This window comes from Chlamydotis macqueenii, chromosome 1 (genome assembly GCF_036417535.1).
Source record: "Chlamydotis macqueenii isolate bChlMac1 chromosome 1, bChlMac1.mat, whole genome shotgun sequence".
NCBI classification, from domain to species: Eukaryota; Metazoa; Chordata; class Aves; order Otidiformes; family Otididae; genus Chlamydotis; species Chlamydotis macqueenii.
In genome coordinates this window covers 57,567,013-57,592,018 of record NC_141556.1, presented here as the reverse complement: position 1 = coordinate 57,592,018, position 25,006 = coordinate 57,567,013, and the positions used below count along the sequence as shown (strand labels likewise).

At 46.4% G+C, this 25,006-nt stretch overlaps 1 protein-coding gene across 2 annotated transcripts in view; it reads right to left on the bottom strand.

Moving 5' to 3' along the window:
• CACNG2 (calcium voltage-gated channel auxiliary subunit gamma 2) overlaps nt 1-24,511 on the bottom strand; it is a 51,915-nt gene extending 27,404 nt beyond the window's left edge. Inside the window, exons 1-2 of one of the 2 annotated variants that reach the window (XM_086740133.1) lie at nt 24,216-24,509; nt 23,535-23,680 (exon numbers count right to left, since the gene is read on the bottom strand). In XM_086740133.1, coding sequence (XP_086596259.1) covers nt 23,535-23,676 — 142 coding nt within the window. In that variant the 5' untranslated portion in view covers nt 23,677-23,680; nt 24,216-24,509. Of the gene's footprint in view, nt 1-23,534 lie in introns of both variants that reach the window. The other variant, XM_086740132.1, reaches the window with a different exon arrangement.
• Between the last annotated feature and the right edge of the window lie 495 nt (nt 24,512-25,006).

Below are 25,006 nucleotides of genomic sequence, written 5' to 3'. Positions count from 1 at the left end.
AAGGAAAAAAGAAATCAGATTGAAAAATATGTATAATGAAAAACTGCTTTCCCAGTCTGGCAACATATTGACAGACTTCTGTCAATGCATCACATATTAAAGTAAAATAAAGTTCCGTGCTAGTCTAAATATAGGAAAAGGATGAGTGCTCCAGCTGATCCACCCCATTGCTTGGTCTTGATGTTCTTCGTAACTGGTAAGACTGAGAAGATTTTGGAATGGAAACTCAGACTTCACCTAAGATTTATGATGCATTATTATTTCCAACTTACCAGTGAAACTGAATCAGAGAAAAGGATGAAAACTGAACTCTAACTCAGGCCAGGAGCATTTTATTTGGCTTGGGATGACCAAGGGTCCCACCACATTTGAGAATTGCTGTGCACAAAGCAGGAAAATTGGATTCCTGAAATCCCAAGAAGCAGTTTCAACAGCCAAAAGGCAAAGCACCTCACTGGATGTTGCTGCATTCTGGTGGAAAGTAAAAAATCAGCTTGTATTTCACAAGAAATTGCAGGAAGAATCCAAAATCCATTGACTCTTAAAACCACCAATAAGCCCTGGTTCCTTCCCTCTCCAGCCCTGGGCATAAGGTTTCCTCAGAGACACGCCAGGTCTTTTCTGTGCATGCGCTTGCTGTAGAAGAGACGATGGGGATTATTAGTTTTGTCCCTTCTCCAGTGGGGCTTGTACAAGTTCATTCCGTTACTGCACTGATGAGACTGGTGCAGGCAATGAGGTCACGACTGCAGTTACCTTGGACATTCGAGGGTCTCAAGGGAATTGTAGCCCTTTTCTCTAGGAATGCAGATGCACACTTTCAACCTGCATTTATCTTACAAACCAGTGTGTCTTGAATCAAAGTTCTGCACAACAGGATTCTTCATAATGGACTTGACAAATCTGGGGCAGTGCATAGAAAATCTCCCTGCAAGGGAACAGGTTCAGGTGCACTGACACTGATTTTCACTCTTCAGCAGATGGAAGGCTATTTGGAGGTGGAACACTGAAGATGGTGTTATTGCCAAGACTTGCACTCTGAGGTCAAGGGAAAGGGAGCTGACAAACAGAGAGGTTATGCTGGTAAGAAACTCCCAGACTGCTCCAACTCCATTCCAGGACTGAACGATCAATGAGCTTGGGCAGATACTTCTCTTATGGGGGGCAAGGCTTCATAAAGAATTGTTGTCCCCATGGAATGTATCCAAGGAGAGATATGAGATGTGTCTGAGGAAAGAATCTAAGATGAAACAAGAAGTGTACAGCCATCCAAGCAGATGGAAAGTGGTGTCACTAACTGGCCTGACAGACTCATTTGTATGTGCATGGTGAAGCCTGGAGATGAGCTGCCAGGGATGACAGAGCGCGTTCTCTCCCTGAGGACTTCTGGATGGGATCCTTAGACTGGGATCTCCCTGAACTCAATGAAGCATACACCACTTCCAGACTCTGTTGCCATGCTCAATAGCTTGTGGGAGAGGAGTAATGTAAAGACAGTCTTGCCTCTCTGGACTTCAGAGGTTACTCAGGTGGAGGTCAGGATCTTCACTCCTCTACTGTAATGAAGGAAATGCCCCAGGCAGGAAGAGAGTCCCAGGGGGTCAAACAGAATAAAGCTAAGATAGGCATGCTTCAGCCTTTGATGAATGGCAAAAGGAGAGGGATGAACAAGCTTTTCCTTTTGTTGCCCCATCGTGCCAGTAGCTATTGGGCTCTGTAAGGCTGCTGAGGTATTGCTAACTCACTGTGTTAGGATCTGCTTGTTAACTCCCCGTGGATACAGGAGAGGAGTGAGGGCTTTTTTTTTTTTTTTGGGAAAAGACAGAAAGAGTATGGAAAACATCTTGGAAGGAAAGCCAAGGACAATCAGATATAGTCATGATGCTTTGGCTGGGTTGTATATTGAATAACACTTCCAAGTTGCCCATAAAGTCAAGATCCTGGCAGAGGATGGATCTGGATGCTAACTCAGCATTTGTGTGCTATGGTGAGAATACCATGGGGACTCAGTCCATTTTCCTCATTGAAATGATCAACTCAAGTGAATTAACTTGGTTTCCACCTCACCCAAACTAAATCATCCTCCTTTGAAGTTTTCCTTCCTCATTCATGCTATGTCTGTGGCCTACATATAAAACCCAATGTGTCTCAAAGGCGGTTGGAATAGAAATGACAGAAGGGACACAGAGGCCTTTTATCCAAAACAGACCTATAAAGAAAATTAATCCCTTTTTGGGACACTGTAACAGTTCTCAGATTAAAGAGACAGAAGAAGGTAGCACAGCTGGACTGCTGACTATACCTCTGCTTGCTGCCCTCTGCTTGCTGCCCCCCTGACTGATTCAGGGGACTTTGCTCACTAACACTAAAATACTTGGTGAGTTAGAGGAAGGTGGAAAAACCTTGTCCTGATGCTACATAAGCACATTGTGTAACTTAAACCGAGGGATCTGTTCAGCTCTGTAACTATGAGCAGGCATAACTGTAGTGAAGTAAAATTGGTATAAGAAGGAGTGAGAAGGGGGTTAGGGACTGACTTTTCTGTCATATCTCTCAGGGAGAAAATCTCAATGAAAGCCACCAGTATTAATGAAAGCCAATTGGAATTTGATAGGAATTATTTTCCTATTTTGTCAGCGTTGGTTGGAACACAGGGATTTAGGAAGATTTCCTTTGTGGAAGCACATCTAGGAAAGCTGTGCTGTCTCCTCTGAGCTGCGAGATGCTCAAGCCTTTGGGAATTTGTATTTCTGTCAGGATCTGGTTTGTATTCAGCTTTTCAGATTTTTATGGGAGACCAACAAACCAACTTTACTGGCACCTGTTAACTGGACGAGAATGCATGAGCACAGACAGAAATCCTACCTATGTGCTGTGAGGGAACCAGAAGGATGGAAGGGAAATTCAGGTTGCTAGCTCTAATCACTGCACCTCTTCTAAAAATCACCACCACGATCTGAGGAGAGGAAAACAAGGATAGATAAACAGGTACTTTTTCACAGTGGAGTAAACTGCCAAGTCCCAAGGAATGGGCTTCAAGAAAGTCCTTCTCAAATGATTAAAAAAGTAATATCAAAGAAATGGCACATGAGAAAGTGGCTTCTGTTGCTCAGTGTCATGATGGGTCCAGGAATTGGAGTGGGAAGGGGTCGCTGTAGGTGGGAACCAGCAAAGCTTCTAGGGATCCCAGAGAAAGGCACGTGCTACAGCTGGTGCATTTCCTAACTGCATTTGCTGGTATCACACCTGGCTCTGACCAGAGCCATTTGTTGTTCTTTCTCAGGAGCACACAAACATTCCCTCCCATTTAAAAGGAAGGAGTAGGAAGAGCTCAGCTGCAGGGGAGAGTAGAGAAATCAGAGAGCGAGGCAGGGAGCAGCGAAGGAAAGAGCAGGTATAGTGCACGTCCGATGATGTCCATCTGTTCCTCATTAACCAGATGTCCCCCACCCACCTCCTGAAGTGCCATTGACTGTGTATTGTCAGGACAAGAAGGGGATAACAATGCCACCATGGCGCAGACAGTCATACACCAACAGGAGTCCTGCCATGCAGCCATCCCTCCCTCTACTGCCCTTCCAGATTGGATGCCAAGTCCCTCTTTTTCCTAATCAGCTTTTAAACAGTTGCATCCTCATAACGCTTCTTGCATTATAATTGCCATGTGTTTCATCTCTCACTGGAAATGGCAAGTTATTTCAGCCAAATTTACCAGAATCAGACCTTACTTCCTGTAAGTGTGTCACCACTTCCTGCAGTGTTTAAATGAGAGAAGTGTGAATCCTTGATTTAAAAAGTGATTTCTACTTGCCAAACTTCATCATTTTAAGAGTCAGAGAGTCCTTGGATTCACACCTGTATCCAAAGAACAGCAATAGATTTATGGACAATTCAGCCTACTAAAGATTATTCAGAAATGCAGGAAGAGCCATAAATTACTTTGTCTATGTTGTTAGCCAAGGATCATTTATAACAAGAGCCCATCAAGTCATCCTTACTCCAAGGGTGATCTGTGCATTGGTCTGTGTGTGGGCATGTGAGTGCAGGAAGAGTCTGTCTCATACCCTAAGCTGTATTCATAGCCCGTTCATTGGAAGCTTTCCCTTACCTCCATGGCCCTGATGAAACCAAAGCACTCTGTCCTCTACCCTCTAAATCATACTGCAGCACAGCTCATAAATTGTGGTGCGCAAATGGAGCATCTGCTCATCTGCAGCCACAAATAACGCGATACTTCCACCTATTTCCCTTTATAAAAAACATGCAGGTTATGCTCTGCGCTGCGTCTCTGACTCATGCAACAGCTAGAAGATAACCGGTGTCCTGATCTTGTATTTTTGCTCTGAGCTCCTGCACAAGAAACTTGAATGGATGGAGGAGATCCAGGTGGGCAGGTGTCCTCCAGAACCAGCAGCTCTGAACACTTGCCAGATAAGCAGCTGAAGGCCCCAGTCACTTGTTGAGATAAATATCTATAAGTCTTTCAAAGTCCTTGTACTTATTGAGCCTGCAATGCCACTAGAATAGCACTAGGTTTAAATATCTCTTCCCTGGGTGCTAGCTGTTGAACAGCTGGTCCTGAGCCTATGTTGATGTGGGACCTCTGCTTGAGTTGTGTGCTCTCCTTGATTGTCACGGTGTTATTACATCGCTGTAACTGTGACAGTAGCTTCAGTGTGGATGCCTGGTTACTATTAGGCAGAAGAGTCCTTCATGCATCATTGACAGCAGTTGGTCCTTGAACCCTGGTGGGTGGTAACTTAGACTGAACACAAGGGTGGTGGGATTGCTGAGCCCTACGCACATTACAAAAAGCTGAACAAAGCCAGGTAAAGATGGAAAGGATTAAAGACAGGCTTGGGTGAGGAACAAAACAGGAAACTTCATCAAGGGAATGGATGGCAGAGAGGAGAATGAATGGGTTTTGAAAGTAAAAAGCCTAATTTAGTGAAGGGAATAGCCACGTTTAGAAAAGACAAATTATGAGCTCGCAATCTGAAGGCAGGAGATGCCCCACTGAGTCAAAGGGAGAGGGAGCAGTGGGTGGGGACATTGTGTTTGTGTTTTCTCATTATCTGTATTTTCTAAGAGATGCTGGGATCAGACATTATGTGCAAAGTTCATCTTTATCACACATGTGTTACATCTAGCAGTGCCCGATGAATTAAAGGCTCATGCCTCATGATAGGATTCTGTGAAAGGCTGCACTTAAGCTACCTGGGGAAGTTGTGTGAGCCTGCAGGGAGAGGCAACTGCAGTTGGAGGTCAAGCTCTCAGGAAGGGATGGTTGATAGAGGCTCAGTGCCCCTCAAACATCCCTGGAGATGCCCTGTCAGGTGTAGTGCTTTTGTCTCTCCTTATACTCCAGAGGCTAAAAAGCTCTTTGGAAACTCAGCAGCTGGATTCTGTAGCAGCAATCTAATGAGTGTCCAACAAATGGCTCCCAGCCAGGTTTGTGACAACCTGATCAATCAAATCCCGAAAATCCCTTTTTACCTCCACAGCTGACATTGGAAAAGATATGGGAACATGTTTGGGAATTGAAGGCACCTGCTGAGCATGAATGAGAAAGCAAAAACCACAGAGAAGCAGATGGAGAAAGAAATTAATTGATGATGGTGAGACAATTCCTTGTGTATGGAAGAAAGCAAGCAATGTGAGGTGCCAAATTGTGTCTTTGCCTGCATCATGTAGCACACATGAGGCTGCGCTGCAGTGGCAAGTTAATGTGGATGCATTTCCATGTCTTGCTTTTGCAGTAGAAAAACACACCTGAAAATTCCTCCAGGTGAGTTACAACTGACATGGAAAGCCTGAGGAGAAAGTTCGAATCCAGCAAGACATGGAAAGGCTTACCCATAGTGACTGTTGTTGATATTAAACACCATCTGTTGCAGACGTACACAGGAACTCCGTATTGGATCCTTCTTACATCACAAAGGTTAAATGAGATAATCTGCATCTTAGCCTCGCACACATCATTGCTGAACATAAGAATTGTTGGTTTAGGCTCATTTGTAGAGGTTATGGATTTGACCCAATATGTCAACTTCAGGCCTTACTTCCCTGACACTACACAAGATTTCAACAGCATGGATTTTCTTTTTGTTTTTTCTTTTGCTGTTTTCTTCTTCTCACTCAAAGCATTGTAGAGTTGGTTTGGTTTTTAATAAAATCTTTTTTAGGTACCAAGTAAGTCTGCAATTGCAGCAAGAACAATACCCCAGTGTTCTCTCTTTCCCCCTTGGTTCTAACAACCTCTGAGTATCAAACGGGCTTTGCTTTGGAGAGAAGAAAGATAATAATGAATGACTTAAAATAGCTCTGCTGAGGAAAATATGAGTTTGATTTCAGTTGCAGAGGGAATAACTTTTTTTCCTGGTTCACTCACTGACTCTTATAGAAGACCAGCAAGATCTGGTGCAGCTCCTGCAGAGATCTCCCGTGTTCAAAGAATCCAGGAGCTTGCAAGATGTACTGTAGAGCTTGAATTGGCTCTAATAAGTTACTGATTGCAATCCGTGACACTTCTGTGGTGCTTTAGAGATCATCTATGACTTCACACTTGGAAAACAGGCAATACCTTTCTGTGGTGTGATAGGCAGTGGGGCCAGGTACACGGCACTTTGGAAGGATGGTGGAGTGATCTGGGTATGGACTTAAGACTTGGCAAAAAGTGAGTTCAGCTCTGCCACAGTCTTTGTGTATACTTGGCTAATCACTTAACCTTCCTATGTCCAAAATTTTCCACATACAGAATGGGGATGGGAGCATTTTCGTGTGCTCCAGGGATATTGGGTGATGAAATGCATCAAGGAGTCAAAACCCATGCACTAGTAGAGTGACTTCTGTTGCTGTGAGCAGGGGACACAAATCATATACATAGAAAGCACAAGTTGAAACCTCACCAGCAGCATTATTTTTGCTGATGGAAAATGGGACATTTTCTTCAGTAAATCATCTGTTAGTCTTTGTTTACCTGACCAGTGATGGCACTAGTGGGTTGGGAATGTCATCCTGATTGGTACAAGTAAAACATTCATACCACAATCTGCCACTCTCTGTTCTGGAGGTGCCATGTGTGTCATGGAAAATAAATTTATTTTGAGAGGTTTAAAAATGTTATTGACACTATTCTTATATTCCTTCTCTGTGAAAACAATCATCAGTTACTACTCAACTAACCACACAAACCTCACAGGAGGCCATAATGATTTTAAAAAAAAATCCTAGAATAGTCTTTCTATGCCTAAAAATGTCAACATTTTTAAACTCTTGCCATTCACAGTGACTTTTGTAGGGAAGATGTGGGTTTCCAGCTTTCTCAGTGGTATCTGAAACAGGATGGATGGTGTGGCAGTTAAGGGTGACTTTGTGCTGCGTTTGTATTTTTCTGACCATCAGACCAGAAGAGATTGGCTTAGTCTCTGATGCAAGTTAGAGTCACCTCAGGGCTGTTCTAACATACACCTTACCAAATCATAGCTCGAAACAAGGTACCGCTGAAGCAGGGGACTCCTGGAACATGATGTCTTGTTACTTGTACTATTTGTTCTTCGGCCACATCCCCTAATTGAGGGGAGGTTTATGCACTTCTTGGCTGTATGGGGGTTTCTCTGTAACAGGATGATCCCCAAGTAGGCACTTAAACCAGTAATGTAGACAGCAGTGTTAGCAGAGGGCAGGATCTCTTTCTGACTCTATGGAGTCAGGCAGCAATATAATTAAGTGGAATAGCATGATGTTTTCTGCTCTGAAAAAAAAAAAGAAGTCACTGGCTCAAGACTAGATCTTGCCTGTTTGGGGCCTTGGGCAGGTTTTGTTTTGGAGGGCACCATTCACAAAGTCACAGTTGTTGTTTAAACTAATAAATGAGACAAATGCATCTTTTCCAGGGATGAGATACTTCATCCATGAGAAAAGGCCATAACCAGGTGCACTAAAAGGCTATAGCAAACCCTTCTCATCATTCCCCTGAGCAACTCCAGCAGGATTCCTGGCGAGTTCGAGAGATGGTATCTGAGGAACCCAGCATGACCCCATGACCCAGCAAAAACCTGTATGACACAGCAGTACCTGATATAACCAGTGCAAAATCACCACAATAACCTAGCATGACCCACAAGATTGATCCTGTGACAACATTTGATTTATTACAAATGACATGGATTTAATCACTCACCAGAGAATGCCGAATGATGCAGCACAGTGTTGCTCACTGTGGCTCTACTGAACTGGCACGCTCTGATTGGCTTTGGAAACACACCCATTGGGTGATTCATCCAATTATAGCACGGCCAATCCTCCCAACGCTAATGAAATACATCTCTATTTATTTTACTTGTTGCACTTTCTAGCAAGCCATGTAGGCTTTTCTGCTGCTCTCATCACCCTAAGGTATGAGCACATCGTAATTGATGGACAGCTGGTTTGCAGTTGAGGTTAAAATGAAAAACCTGGTTCCTAATAGGATACAGTTGAATAATTTGTGAGTTTATAATCAGAATACAAATGTTCAGTCAGCTAATTAATTATTATGCTGACTAAGCACAGGTTGGCTGATGTACCCCACCCCAATAACATTAACATAGAACTGTAAAGGACCATGTATACTAAGCAAATCGGTGTTAAACCCTGTTGCAAAGTGTGTAAACTATATCTCAAATATGGTTTGAGATTTCCTGCAGGACATGAAAAAGACACTGTGGTTCTTCAGCACTGGAAGGAAAAGTAAAAATAGGTTCAAGGTGCATAGCAAGCTGCCCACTAAGATCACTAGTGTATTAGCATATGTCAGCAGAGCATAGGTACAGGGCTTGGTCCTCAAATGCATTCCAGTTGTTTCACCCCATTTAATAGCACAAAACAGCAAACAATTTAGCTTAAATTCCACATGAAGACATTCTGTATGTAGGGGAAATCCTGGATGACATAAGTTCAGGGGCACGTGAATGTGACAGCAGTTTAAGACTCTTTTCTCCTCCTCTGTCATTCTGGACTGAGTATAATCCAGACTTGCTGGAAGATCTAGTCCACATGTGAGGGACAGCCAATAGGGTCTGTCATGAACTAAACTGGGTCAATAGTATTGTCTCAACTCTCATAATAGACCTATTTTTTCCTATTAGAGCCTCAGTTTCCCTTACTCCCTTTGCATGTCCTTTAGTCTAACATCCATGAGGTCCCAGCTCACTTCATTCCCTGCATGAAAATTAAACCTCCCCTCACCTGTAGACTCTGCCCCCATTCCCCACTCATTTTGCTGCTGTACAGCTAAAAATCATATTCTCCCGCATTTGCTCTCACCGTCCTCCTAATTTAATGCCCTGGTGTTATTCTCATAACAGCATGTAAAATGTGAACTGATCTGCCTCCCATCTTGTCATCTTTTCTCACATATCCGACCCAGTTCCCAGGGTCTGATTTTGTACAACTATGAACATTTATTCTTGAAAATTGATCACTGGCCCAGAGGCTAAATGTTTGCTATCCGGAAAAAAAAAGACAACACTACAATTATTCTTCTTTTAGGTCCTGAAAAGGGCAGGAAGTCCTACTACATTAGCAGTAAAAGGCTCAAGAGGGTCTTGGCAGGTTCATAAAGCCACAATATTTGAAAGCAAAGTCCACATTGGATCATCTATCAACAATTTATCAATAGCTCAGTGATTAAAAACAAAGCTCTTTCACTTCATTAAACATATTCAGTGCCATTTGCTCTACATTCCAAATGGCTGAACTGATGTTCCAATGCAGCCTATTTTTAGTATTTCTGATTAGTTCATTATTTGGGAAAAGCTACTGACTGTGTATCTGTTGCAGAGATCTAATTCTTCACGTGGATTTCAAAGAAGAGAGGGGCTTCATATGGGTCTTAAGAATTTGTTTGGATGTGGGTTCAACCTCTGTGGTGCAGCTCCAGTGAAGTGATGGCCACGGAGCTTTCTTCTCCTTGAGACGTTTCCTCTTTTCTTATTATGGGGAAGGAATCATGTAACATATTACACCTTTTTCCAAGAAAACTGAGATCAAGAATGACAGAAAACTAGCAGTCTCAGTGAGAATTAAACAAGATACTCAAAATAAGTGATCTCTTGGGTGTCTGAGTAAATTACCACCTCCAGATCAGATTTTATTTATTTTCAGAACAAACTATTTCTTTGCTGGTAAATCCTGCAGTTTTGTCATGAGTCCAATGAATTTTCACTGGTAAGTGACAACCCAAGAGACAGAAGTGGCCGTGTATCCCCAGGGCAGATACCACATGGGCAAAAGCATTCCAGCATTGCCTCTTCAGCAAGCTTCAGCCCTCATGTGAAAGGACAGGATCTGCAGGTCACATGGAGATTAGTCTCTGTGTCCTTCAAACCTGCCTGCTAAAACTGCAAAGGAGAAATCCAGCAGTGATGACATCTTCCGGCTCCAGATTTCTTAGGCACTTGGAGACATGCTTGGGACCAAGCTCCCTTTCCGAACCCCAAATAACACAGGGCTTCTCCCAAAGGAACAGAATGAGATGTGATCCTTCCTTTCAGACCACCTGTAGTTACCAAGTATGGGGGAAAAGCCCCTCCAACAACGTAGGCATGCCTGTACAGGCATAAGAGGATTAGATTTGGATTTAGAGCTGAGAGAGGGTCTTACTGTAAGTCTCCATGGCACAATGTAATGTCACCTTGCATGGGTCTTGGGAGCAGCACACCTGAGTAAGCGCTGCGTCCTGACAGCTCTCAGACACGCTGCTAATTTGCCTGTGCAGAGCACCATGCTCAAGTAGCCAGTAGGGCTTGAAATACCTAAGCCAGCTTGCTTAGAGTTATTCAGCTATCTCCTCCTGGCACTGCCTGGTGCTGGGTGGACGTGTCCTGTCCTGCATTCTGCTCTGCCTGCTCTGGAGAAAGAGATGAAGTCAGTTCTAGGTGTAATACCCTCTTGCTGATGTCAAAAGCAACAATGCAGAAACAAGTTCTACACGTTTGCTGTCTTCTGCTTTGCTGCCTTTCATATGTCATTTGTCATCTTTGATTGTCACTTCTTTGATGTAGGGACGACAGCTTTTGTGTATGCACAGTGTCTAGCATAAGGGTGTTTCCACCCTACATGAAGCATTTTGGTGCAGCCACAATGGCACAATGCTAATAAAAGATGAAATGCTCAGAAACCCTCTGCTGAAGAGCCGCAGCCAGAGACGAGCATCAAGTTTTTGTTCCCCTTCTTTACCAAAGATAATCTGGTCAAACTGTGAGTTCTCTGCCCTGAAAACTGTACACCAGGCCTCCAGAAGGACAAATTCCTGTGCTTACAGCTGTGAGACCACCAGAGAGACTCAGTGTAGGAGGAGGCCATGTCTGCCTTATGTTGCTTACATAGATAAATTTCTTGTCATCACCAAGTTGGGACAAAAATTTTATGCTCCAACTCCTTTGATTCTTCCTTTCCCTAGCTTTCCTTTGTGAAACTTCACTGCACGGAGTTGCGACCACTGGTCACACTTTCCAAATTGCTGCAGGTCCCTGATTGGTTGGTTGATGTGATTGATCCTGCCCTGTCTATGTGTGTTTAAACCCTTCTTTCTCCCGTAGGCTGGAGTAGAGGGGAGAGGGAGAAAAGGTCATTAGGGGTGGCAGATCCTGGCATCAGACGGGAGAAAATCAATCCCACTCCACAAGGCAGAGAAGATGGATGAGGAGTTCTGTCTCTCCAACCATGGGCTCCCGCTGATATTCCTGCTTCTCTCAGCAATTCAAGTCTCTCCTACCTCTGAGTCCCAGGGTTTCTCCTGACTCATTGTCCTCTTTCAGACCGTATTTCTCAATTATCTCCTTTCAGCACTCCCACTGCATGCCTATTACCACCTCCCCATGCCATGCCATGGCCAAGTCCTGGGTTCCCTCTTCCCTAATGTTTCCTTCTGGCCAGCTGTGTTTTCCAGCTGCCATGGACCCTTCCAGCCCCAGCCGTCCCTCTGTTTCCAGCATGCAGAGATGCTTTCTTCCACAGCTGAGTCAGTCTACTCCCAGAAACAATTCATCCCTTCAGTTTCTGCAGAGGAATATAAATTTTCCCTGGCTCCGGTGCCTTTACATCCTCGCAGTGCTCTGTCTCATCGTCTTGCTTTGCTCTGAATGCTTTCCCCCTCACTATTCCTGTAAATATGGGCCAAGCTGTAATGATGCAGCACACAGACAAACACCTTTCTCCTGTGATCTTAGACAGCCCCTGGAATTAATTCCTGGAAAGCTGTTCTTGCCCTTTCTGAGTTATGCTTTCCTGTGAGCACAGGGACAAAGTGATGACGGAAGAGGGGAAGAGTGGAGTGGTGATTGGGGAAGAGTGGTGCAATGATTAGGCGGCCACCTGAAATTTTGGAAAATTGTCAATCCCATGCTTTTCCTGTATGCTGTGCTGCTGTTTGTGTTGCAGTTCACTCAGCAGGGGAGACATATTAGTTTCTCTGTTGCTCCCTTTCCCAGCAGCAAAAGAGCTTCACTGCTCTGCTCTGCTCTTGGCAGTTGTTTCCTTTGAGATTATTGAGTACCGTTGCACTGGAGGTGTCTCAGCTAGAGGACACTGCAACGTTCAGCTCCAATTCATCTCCAACACCAAGCCTGTTCACAGCTGCTCTGTTACCCTAAACCCTCGCACTTCATGATAGACCCTGTCATCCTCCCTGGTTTCCTCCCAAACCTTCTCTTGAACTTTTCTGTGGAATTTTCTCTTCCTTGAAAGGAATACATGGAGATGCAAAGGGAGCAGGAGAGATTTAAACAACTCAATAACTGGAAGACTCAGGGGTCTAGCCCACTGTGCAACCCCTCTCAGCCTGTAAAATATGAGGAAACATAGCCCTGGTTGTTTCTTCAGGGAGCAGCTACATATCTCCACTTCTGTCGTTTTACAGGTTAACTTATAATTTCTCTTTGTGCACTGAGACGATAGGGCTCCAGGCAGGCAAATTATTTGAGGAATATCTGGGACAGAGGCTTCTACATCAAACTGTAGCAACCCCCATCCCAAAAGCACGCACTGCAAGGGTGCTCTGAAGCAAGACAGGAGCCTGGAGATAGCTGTTGCTGGACCTTTCCTCTCCCCCAGCTTCATTTCCACCATGTGTTGGGGATCTCTGGCTCTCACTCAGTTGTTTCCTCTGGACACCAGCCCCTCTTGCTGTCCCCAAAATACTCTAAACCAGCTCTTTGCCCTGCCTACAATGTCCCCACTGTCTATGGCCAAGTACAGACCCCCAAAAGCAGGGAAACCATCCATCCTGTGGTCAGGTCATTCAGCAAAACTTCACAGTTGCTTTAACCTATTCCCTGTTCTTTATTTCACCCCTCAAGCACCATTCCCTAGTCTCTGAATATTTGATTTCTGCCTTCCCCCTCTCCCCTTCACGCAGGATGACATTCTTTCCTGCTCGAGTCCTTTCAGGCGCTACTGATCTTGAAGTTCCCCAATTACAACCACTTTTCTTGTGATGGTGACACCTTAAGAGACAACAGCAGCTGCCTATAAAGGGCCTCTGCCATCTGTTTCCTCTGCCACTTCTTTGAGACAGCTATAGCTATATACAGAAAAATATTTATCACAGTTCATTCACTCCCTCACTCAAAAATGAGCAAGAGAAAAATGTCTTCTTTCATGATTCTGCTGCTGCCCTTCAAAAACCCGTGACCCTCAGCCTAAGGAAAAGGGCAATGCTTGAATCTAAAAGGAAGCAGCAGAAATTCTTGATGATTGATCCCTTGAGACCCTGTACTCTCAAGGCAATTCTGAGGGGCATCTGCATTCGGAAATGATTCCTCACGGCTGTCTGAAAGGCAAAAGTCAGAGCCAGGCCACTTCATTTCAACCACCAAGATTTCATACCGGCCATATCTGAAAGGAGATGCACATGTACATGTGTGCACGTGCACACACACACACACACACAAACACATTTATTTGTCAATCCTGTTCCACCACCTCTCCATAGAGGCTGAATGGGATGGGATTAAGGGGAGCAGTTCCTACCCAGGAGAGCTATGGGCTAGCAATGTAAATGGAAGAGAAGAAATGTCGTCAGGGGTGAGGGCTGGGAGAGAAAATGGCAGACATGAGAGATGATGTGAAGAAAAAGGGAAGAAGAAACAGTGAATTCCAAAGGGGACTGATGGAGAGAATGAAGAAAAATTGAAACCAAGAATGAAAAAGAAAAATTGAAACTAAGAAGGAAAAGTAGTAGGCAATATCTTCAGGTGAATATAAATCTCCAGAAACAAGTTCTCAGAAATTTACTGGTTACAATGGACAGGTCACAGTAAGGTTGCAGGAGTCAGCAAATAGGGTTGGATCAAAAGTGGTTGGATTGACAGTGCTCGGTCTGATATTGAATGAACATGACCATAAGCCTGGGAAATATTCAGTGTTCAAGCGTGATCCATCGCACTGCAGCTACACTGGTGGTATAAACAAGACCTGAAGAAAAAGAGTTGTCTGAGTGACAGCAAATTTAAGAATGAAATGTAGTTATGAAGCAGTGGGAGGAGAAAAATAAAACAGACACTAAAAAAAAATAGTGTTCAAGAGGGGAATGAAAACTGAGAAATAGAAAGAGAAAAATCAGAAAGGGATAGAAAATCCAGGGGATGGAGGTGGATAGTGTTATTCTTTATTTGACAGAATGTATACTTTACACAACAAGCTAAATCAGAGATTGATAGTTGTTTGCTTCTAGCAAAAACACACATCAGAAAACTTCCTGCCCATGGATAGGATGGCATTGCATTCTCCAGTTTTTGTATACCATCCTAATTTTCTGTTTTTCACAGCTAGCAGGTAGGAGTATATGCTCTGGGGGAATAGGAGGGGCAGGATAAAGTCCATATGCTTCTCTGGGGAGTTATAGATCTGATAGGAAGCTAGTATAAAAACTTCAGCAGCCTGTGCCACAGAAACAGAAGTGGATTTCCTGCAGGGCTTGTTATGAAAACTCTGATTGTGTAGTCTGGAATTTTATGAGAGAGTTTTTCTGTAACACAAAGAGGATAAATGGGGCTGGGAGACAGAAAGCTGTCAGTAAATAAGAGATTCAATGGAAGATAGAAATGCAGAAAGAACAAAAAAATAAAGGTGAATGCCAGGGGCTTCATGCCATTTTACATGCTCACCGATCCAGGGTGAGGAGTCCGTAAGAGGTTTTGTGCCCCACAGGGAGGGTGGCCAGGTTGAATTTTTCTAATGAGGGTGAAAGACAATGAAAATGGAAATAGTTCAAAAAGAGAACTGCTGGACTGGGTAAGCAACTGGCATAAATAAGCGCAGAATCTCATTAACACTGAGGTCGTTGCATCCACTCACACTGGAAGTGAATTTAGCCCCTGGTTTGTTTGGTACGGCACTGGCAAAGCGGAGCCACAGAGTGACCTTAGGGGCATGGCTGTTTAAAGCACACACAGCCCTTCCTCTCCCTAATTCTCCCCTTGCCTACACAGACAGCGTAAGCAGCGTGGCTCCATCTGAGTCAGTGAGGTTGCATCAGTGCAAACGAGTAGAGAATCAGGCCTCTATCTCTTGTGCATAGAAACACTACGGTATTGAACGTCATCAGATGCCAGTTCAGTAATCATTTCCACAGATACCAGAGAAAAGAGACAACCTCGTTTCTAATTTAGTCATGATAGCATCAAAGAGACCCAAAGCCTATTGCTTTCTGGGTAGCAGGGACTTCAACAATAATAATTCTTTGCACATATGTAGCACCTTCATTGCTAACTACTTACTTTATACCCTAGGGTGTGAAGAAAAAGGACTCCACTTAATTCCATATGCTCATAATTGCTCTCTATCCCAGATCCTTCCTAGCAAAATATGATAGAAATACCTAAACTCGCTGCTAATTTGTCAAATTAGGGCAGTCATTGACACCAGCAGAAACGCAGGGCCTAGTTTGCATCTTACGTTGCAACTGCATAGCATAGCATCTAGAAACAAAAGAAATGCCAGGCTAAGTAAATCTGAGCTCCGTTTAATCCCTGACAAATGTTGCGGGAAAGAGGCAAGAACCACATGGCAGTCAGATAGGGGATAGACTGCCCTTGTGAAATGTTATCCTAGTTTTTATGGCAACTGGCTTAATCGCTGAATTACGAAACACCCAAAATGCTGTTCACATCCATTAGGAGGACGCTTAATTTTTGTGAACTCTGTCGTAAATGCCCACTTGCTTGCTAAATGTTGTTAAAATCTTGGCCACGGGAGCTCCAGTGGCAAAGAGCTCCACAGCCCTGATACGCATCAAATGAGAAAGCTTTAACTGGGTCTCCGGTGACTCACGTCAGGTCCTCTTGTCTGTATGTTACAAAATGGGGAAATCAAGAGCTACTGATCCATCTTCTCTAGCCCATTCATTATTCAGTATAATCCAATCGCTTTCCCTCTCATTCACCTCCTTTTCCAGCCAAACACGTCTAGACTCGCAGGCTGCCTTCATACACACGATTTCCTACTCCTCCTTGTCCCTGTTCCCCTTTTACGAACCCTCTTCTGACTTTGCAAACCTCCCCCTTGGAGGGATCCCTTGCTCCTGCACTCTCTGCTGTCCCCCTTGCTCTACTCCTTGTGCATGGGGACTTGCTGGTGGTGGGTTTTCTGCCTACAGCCATGCTCTGCACTGGGCCACTAACAGCAGTATCCCTGCTTCTGGCATCCAGTGAGACATCATGGTTCATGTAGAGCTCTGCACGGTACACAATCCTCCTTTTTCCAGAGGCCAACAGCACCCTCTGACCTGACTCATTAAGATTCATTCAGCTGATCATTGAGAGACCCCAGCCCTATTCATCTCACCCCCGAAGTGTTCCTGATAATCTCAGAGAAAATAATTCCCCTGTCAACAGCTTGAAAAGGACGACTGCTTGCTGAGGCACTTTTTCCTGACAACTGGAGATCCTGCACTGTAGTGTACAACAACTGCCCCAGGCTGATGGCTACAGAGACCCTTATTTTCCATTTGGATCCTGGCCTGATCCATGTCTGAGGGTTGCCAGGGAGGGTATTTAGGGCTGCCGTGAGCTCCTTCCAGCCCAGTTGCTGCCTGCATGCAGATGAGCCAGCTCATCAGCTGAGCTGCCAGTGAGCCCTCCGGCCACGGGAGGTTGGAGGCAGCAAAGTGGAGGGATGTTGGCTTGACCACAGGCAACGAGCAATGAAGGGGAGTGGAAGGAGAGGCTTGGGTCTCCCCCCCCTCAGAGGTAGCCAGGGTGCCCTGGGGGCAAGAGAAGACAACGAAAGCAACCAGTGTCATGCACTGTTTTGAGGAGGGGGAACACTGGCCAGAGAAAGGAGGAGGGGGAGAGTTTGAGAAGCATTGGAAAAGAGTTGCTTTAGGGTGGAGAGGATGCACAGCTCCAAAAGAAATTCTTTCAGCTGGAAGGGAATGATTGCATGTGAGATGGGGGAAAGCCAGGGGGAAATGATGGCAGAGAGAAGAGGAAGGAGGACAGACAGATGAGACAGCAGGAGCAAAGGGAACAGAGGAGAGCAAGGACAAGATAATGGAACAGAGGAAAGAGCAAGGGAGATGGGCCTCAGAGAACTTGAAGAGAAACCGGGAGAAATAATGAAGGAGAAGCTGCTTTTGAGAGAAAGCACAGAAGAGACATGAAGATGAAAGAGCAAAATAAAAAGAAAGAACAGGGGAGGGAAACGAGAACAAATTAAAATGGAGATGGATAGAATAAGTCAAAGATGGAGGGCGAGGGAAAAGCTGGGGTCATACAGGCTAGGGAAAAATAACTTTTAGGCGTATTGTATTTACAAGATGTTCAGCGTACGCCTGACTTGTTCTGCGCTCTGTGTTTCCCCTGCCGGGTAGTTGTCGCCCTGGGATGGGGGCTGTGGGGTGAGGAGAGGGAGCGAAAGCCCCACTGCTGACCCATTCCCCCTGGCAGCAGCCCCCTTCACTCCCTGGGAGCCCCCTGCAAGGGGGAAGGTTTTGTGCCCGTGAAAGGCAGCAGCACGTCCCCTGACAACGAGTGCAATATGGAAGGGAGAAGCAGCGCAGAATGGAGCAGCGAGGGCTCCCCCTGGGATAAAGCCGGTATGCTTGATTGGGAATCTGCTCTTAAAACAGGGGCAGGGGGCAGAGCCATGTGAGAGCCTGAAATGTTCCCTGCTCCCCCCGGCAAACTCCTCGCTACTGCTTTTAAATTAAATAAATATGGAGATTCTGCCGGCAAACCTCAGCAGTCCTCCTCCCCCAAAACTCTTGCTTAGATCGTACCGAACTGGAACGAAGTGAGACAAGGGCTCAGAGGACTGCATGGGGAAAAGGATGGGTTAAAAGGGAAACATTGGATAGGAATAGCTCCTGGTCTCCCTGGCAAAGAGACATTTGTTCTATCTCTGTGTAATTTCTTTATACATTACTGCTGCCACACTGCATCTCCATGTCCCTCCCACTGCATTTCGCTCTCACTCTCTTCAGCAAGGCAATTTCTGGTGCATTTCAGGACAATATTAACCCATTCCTCTTTCTCTGTCAGCAAGAAGATTCATAATTTAAAAGCAATTTAAAACTCCATTCTAGCAACTCACTGGCGAGGAACAGCATCTCCTTGTCAAATCTTACAAAGGAATTGAGCTTGCAAGTCTCAGCCCCTCAAATCCCTACCTTCTCGATGATTTACAGTCAGGTGTGAATTTAGGCTGAGAGGAGAACCAAACCCACCCAAGTCTGGGATCCTGAGTAATTCTCCCTCGCCAGCTGCTACCTCACTTTTTAAAAATCTTTTGTCTTCCTCTTCATCCAAGGCCTGTCCAGCTCTGCATCCTCCTTCGCCCCAGCAGATGCAATGCCAGCAGCAATCAGCTATGTGTTGGGCCATTGCCTCCTGCTGCATCTCAGGGCTGTGCTAGGCTGCTCCTGGTCCTGAACGACAAAGACGTGGAGACCCCGACTTAATCTACTGCAGTTTTCACTGCCTGTTCAGAAAAAAAACCCTGGATTGGGACAGCAAGAGTCAGGGGAAAGGACCCTGGCAGATTTGTGGATTCTTGGAAGCAGGATGGCAGACAATTCTGCAGAGCAAAACTAAGGATGCTGACAGAAATGAAGGGTAAAAGAAAGGAAATTGGGAAAGGTAAGAGGGAAAATAAGGAAAAAAAAACCCCACTCATAAGATGGGTGCAAAAGGAAAAAGGTGGCCCAGGAGCAAACAGCAGTGGGAGAAGGCAGCATGAGAAAACGATGCAGCATCAGAATTGTCTGGCAGAAGCTTGTCCACTGCCTGTGCCCTGCCTCACTTTGCTGTCAGCTCTTCATTTTTGCAAACACTGAAACTGTGCTTAACTCTCATCCTCTGTTCACATATAACAAGCCGGAAAGGGAACAGATCAGCTCATTAATTTTCCTTGGGAAGGGTCTCTAGGCAGGAATTATTTTCTGCACCAACATCCATTCAATTACTTGCCTTCACACCAGTCAGATCTACAGGGATGTCTAACCCCATGCGCATCACTCATGCCTGCCTGCCCTGGACTCTTCTCTTCCTCCTTCTCGGCATAAAAGCCTCCCAGACCTATCCCTTTCCTAATAATAATGACAACATGACAAAACCAATAACCTGCAGATATAAAATACATTTCATTTGCTTGCTTCATGAGACCCTGATAAGGCATCGTCGCTCACTTTTTGAGATCCTGTAGGAGATCTACAGGAGCTAATGAAAGAACTAGACAAGGCATCACTCATAATAAAAAGTGGTTTTAAAGCATCGGTGCCAAGAAGGAATTAGGCTGGAAGATCCGCAGCCATTTCGAAGTTGTAAGAGGTGCCGTATCCGTGTGTGGCATGAGCTTGCAGATCTCAATTGCTTGGTGTACGTGTGTTTTGTGCCTACACAGTCAAAGGGCTGAGAAAAGCCGTTTTTCTTGAAGGGCAAAGATTTTTTTAATAGCCTGGGGACACATTTGGGCAACCCCAAAGTCTGAGAAAGGATTATTTCAAGGAAGATTAGGAAATAATCAGAAGTTTGATCTGCAGTAATAAGAACAAACACCACCTTTCTCCTTTAGCCCCACAGGGGAACAAGGGCTCACTCTAGGACACAAGAAAGGGGGGAAAGAAATCGCAACAGAGGAGGAACAAATGACACTCCTCTTTGGAGCAACACAAAGATCTGAAAATGCTGACTGAAAGTCTACCGTGGGGAACAGAATGAATGGAGAGAGGGGAACTTGAAAATTGAAAGCCCAGGGTCCAAATTCTCCAACAGGAACTTGCAATTCTGACCACAGCGTATCTGTGTGTACAGCCCAAGACTGAGTTCCCCATGTCCATTTTTGCTGTTGGATATCTTGGCCAAGAAGAGAAAAGACAATTTAGCACAATATTTTGAACACAAGGAATCCACTGTCTCTGACAGCCTACAGTGTTGACTAATGCCAGTGTTCCCCCACATCCCCCAAAATGAAGACAACCTCATCAGAGGCTTCCTACCAGTAGCAGAAGGCAGTTTGAGCTCCTTCTTTGATTATTTGCATGTTAAAAATTCTTCTGCCCTCCTCTTCACTACCTCCCCTCACCTTATAGACCTGCCCTGACATCCACCCCAGGCAACAGAAGCATGTCTGTCCCACAGCCTTTGATCTGCCCTCCACAAATCTGCTCACCCTCTGCAGCATGGGGGAAAGGAGCCTTTGCTATACCCTTTTCCCTCTTGCTCACTAGTGGGCAGCTTTCACCAGGGAGAGCAAGTCAACCAGAGACACCTCTGATTCCTTCTGCTAAGAAAGAAGATAACTCCCCTCTGCAAGTGGATCAGACATGACAGTAAGAGGCCTGTTGTCCAGGGGCTGGTGGGGATATTTGACTGTGACATTCAGGGAACAAGAGAGTGCCAGCCACCACCCCATGCAGGCTATGGAGCTGCAGGAAGACAAGCGGAGGCATCCCGGCAGCGGCAGTGCCAGACCTGTGCCATGCCAGCTGATGAAGCAAACCCGTGCCCAGGCGCTGCTCGGCACATGGCCATAGGGCTGATTTTGCCTTCTGATGAGGTACTGTTGCTTCCTGGCCCCTTTTCAAGTTTTGGTGCAACCTGTGCCCTCAGGCTAGGGACTTGGAGCTGGGCTCAGCTCCTGCGTGGTGCATTGCAACCTTCCTGCCTCACATGCCACTTCTGCCCAGTGTCCAGGGCCTGGGGGAACGGGCCACCCCAACCTTCACATGGCTGGGACAAGCCAGAGCACCCTGCCAGGGCCGTGCAGCTCGCGCTCAGGCTGCACTTTACACCCCTCATGCAAGGCTGCAGTCTGAGCCCACAGGAGAACGTCAACAGGGAGGACAGGGGACTTGGCTGGCAGCGCAGCATCGGGGGGGCTGGGGCCACTTCGGAGCTTTTAATTGGAAGTGTCCTGGCACTTTCCTTTGCCATGCAAGCCACTTCTCCACTATGCCTGTGGGGTCCTGTCAGATGTAAAGGAGAAGGAGCCCCAAGCTCCTCCGATCCGACAAACCTCACCCGCCCCTTCCTCCTCCTCAGACCGCGTCTCTCTGGGTATGGCTCTGTGGGCAGATAGACATGATCTGAATTCACTGCCTCCCCTGGCCAGGGTCCTTATACCTCCTGTCTCCACCCCAGCCTCCCTCCACCCCCCAGCTTGGGGACTCGGCTCAGGGAGGGTGTTCTTTCCTGCAGCCTCCCTTCCCTGCATGGCTTTGCATTTGGGCTTCCTTTTTTTTTTTTTTTCCCCTTCCCACTCATTAATTTTTAATTAAGGACAACCTTCCCTGGTTGTAATGAATAGCCGTGTGAAAGGCTTTTCATTTTTATTAATATATACCTCTATATATTTATCTATTTGGACGAAACGTGTGCGTGAGCGAGTGTGTTTAAAACATCCCCCATTAATTTACTGCTATTGATTTTCTGGCATGGAGACAGCATATAGTATTCAGCATAGAGCTCCTCTGCAGGATATGTTAAAAGGCAGCAGTTTGGGTTGACAAAGGGCACTAAATGCAGTATGCGTCAAATAGACCATCGCTCAATGAAGTCACTTAGCTATTCAAAACATGTCCAGCCATCACTCAACCGTTTGCACCAAGAACGGGGTGGAAATTCGCACTTCTTCCCGGACACAACCATTTCCAAACAGCAGCTTTAGCTTGCTTTGGTGAGAGACATCAGGACATACATAGTTTATTCCCCCCTCCCCGCTGCCTTCCATCTCCCAATGCCGGTCTTAGAAAATCAGTTCTGCGGTACACGCTCCCAGTTCTCTCCCATCAGGGAGCTCCAGGCACACCCAGCTCTGGTGGATACCAACAGACACAGACATTACCCCTGGATGTCCATAAACCTCCGGCAGCCCACCCTCCAGCTGGGAGCTGATTCATAAACAGAGCTTTTACAATGGGCTGTAATGTGCGCTCTTGTGCTCTCACTCTCTCCTTCTCGCTACGTGTGTAACATAAACCACGCATTTACATCGGTTGCCCCTATCCCTCCAGCACAGGCTGAAGACCACCTCCCCAGCCCACACGTACGCCAATAGCAGTACTGAGCAACGCATATTGAAAAGCGAATCACTGGCCCCTCTCTTCTTTCCCCCTCCCTTAGGAACGTCTGATTCCAGAAGTTGGTTGCGGCGGTGTCTCTTCTGCCATCAGACATGTCACTGAGTTGCTGTTCAGTTTCACCACATCAGACTTAGGCTGATTTTTCCATTCAGAGACTTGCTTATTTTTAGCCTTTACCAGAAACCTTGAAAAAAAAGCCCCAAACAAAAAACCACCCCCCAACAAGAAACAAACGGGAGATAAATCCCAGCCCCAAACCAAACCAATCAGCCACCGGCTAGACCCCTCTGCACCCAGCCCAGTGAGATGAGGTTGCTTACAGACATTACGAAATGCTCTGAACTCTGCTCGAGATGACTGGAATCATTAGATTTACTGTATGAGACATTTTGGACATAACAGGGTTGCTTCCCTTTCTCTCTTTTTTCCTCCTAAAGTGAACTAATAATTGCATCAGAAGTGCTTTGCAGTCACCCCCTCTCCACATCGCCCTGCACTCCCAGTCTTGTCTTTGCAAATAAGCCATTTGCAAAGAGAGCAATCATTTCACTCTGGTTACAGCCGGAGCACAGCAATAATACAGCATTTTGGCATTGCTTTCCCAGGCAATACAAACAAGCTGAAGACAGGCAGAGAGCACGGTTGCTTTTTGAAAGGGTCTCTCGGTGTTTTTGTAACACACACATTATTCCAGTTGGAAGGGGGAAGTGAATTTTGGGGGAAGGTGGTGGTGGGGGGAGGGTAGGGAAGAGGAAGGGAGAATGGAACGGAGCAGAGAATGTTTTGCCTGTCTTCTAGCCTCTGTGCCCTGAGTAACTGAGCCCACCGTTCTCGATCCGTGGTGAAAGAAATGAAGTAAGAAAATGGTGGAATGTGGAGGGATTTATTTGGGGTGGGGGTGGCGGGGGGGAAACATGGAGTGGTGGGAGAGGAAAGGGGAGGGGGGTTGCGGAGATCCAGAATAAAATACCTTCCAGGCAGCAGGTTCTCCATAATCCAGAATGGGTCATGACTTCCTCGTTCTTTTTGCTGGTTTCGTTCTCACTGACAGTTTTAGTCTTGCAAACCCCTCTGGAGTAAAGCCAGTAGTCGGTCCCCACAGCTATGGTCATCAGGCTGAAGGCAGCGAAAGCACCAACGGTGGTTAAAAGCATCTGAACACCTCTGTCAAAGAGCCCCATAATTCTTCATTATACAAATACCCAACCGCCTTCTGATTCTTGGGGTGTGTGTGTTTAATAAAATAAAAGAATAATAATTCCGACTAATAATATAATGGGTATATATAGAGAGATAGATATCAAAAAAGGGAGGTAAGAAAGCCCACGGAAAAGAGTGTAAATTAGAAAGACCACACGGGAGGAGGCTTGCCTTTTAAATCGGAAACGTTCTGGTTGAAATATAAAAAAAAGGAAAAAGAAAAAAAAAGAGATAAAAGAACCAAGAAAAACCAAACAAATAAAGAGAGAACCCCCCCCAAAACGAGACGCCTTAATCCCTTTTTCTAAAATTCTGGTCTCCAGTTTCCATATGTAATGGCTAATTTGGAGATGGCTTCCACAGTGAACAGGGGAGCAGCAGCAGCATCCTCAACACAATCTCTCATTATCTGGACCTAGACAGTTAGAGACTGTAAGAGCAGAGATGCAACCTTCAGTCTTCTTGCTTAGCTCTGCAGCCTGCGCCATGAAAATCCTTTTCCTTCCCAGTTATCTTCCTTGGGTTTTTATTTTTTTTTTCCCGGCAGCGGCAGTCGCTCCAATCCTCTCTCACTTTTTCTTGCTTGCTTCTCTTTCCTTTCGCTCGCTCCTACCACCAAGCCACACTGCCCAGTATACTGTAAGCCCTTGATTTCAGCTGAACAGGTGCCGAGGTCTTGCCTCCCATGGCTTTTCCGCACAGCCGCGGCGCTTGCTCCTGGCGGAGGTGGGCGAGGAGAGAGGGGGCCTTCTGGGGAAGAAGAAGCGGGGCGGGGAGGTGGGGGCGAAGGGGGACACAGGCGTGGCGTCCCTCCCGGGTGGGGGGCGCGGAGCGGAGCCCGGCTGCGGCACCCCCTGCCCCGCGGCGGCCCCCGGTGATTCCCGGGCCCCGCTACTGCATCAAGGCGGCGGCGGCGGCGGTGCGATGCTGGACGGCTCCCCCGCGGCGGCGGCGGGCGGTGGTGCTGAAGGACAGCTCCCGGGGCGGCAGTGCGGGAGGAGCGCTGCCGGTCCCCCGGCGGTGGTGCTGAAGGACAGCTCCCGGGGCGGCGGTGGTGGTGCTGAAGGACAGCTCCCCTGCCCGCGCCGCCCGCCCTGCCCGCGCCGCCCGCGCCCCAGCATCCGCGGGCGGCAGCCGCCCTCCTCCGCTCTGCGCGGGCAGGCAGGGAGGGAGGGAGGGAGGGAGGGAGGGAGGGGCTGAGGGGGCAGCCCCCCCCACCCCGCGCCTAGCCCGCCGCTGCCA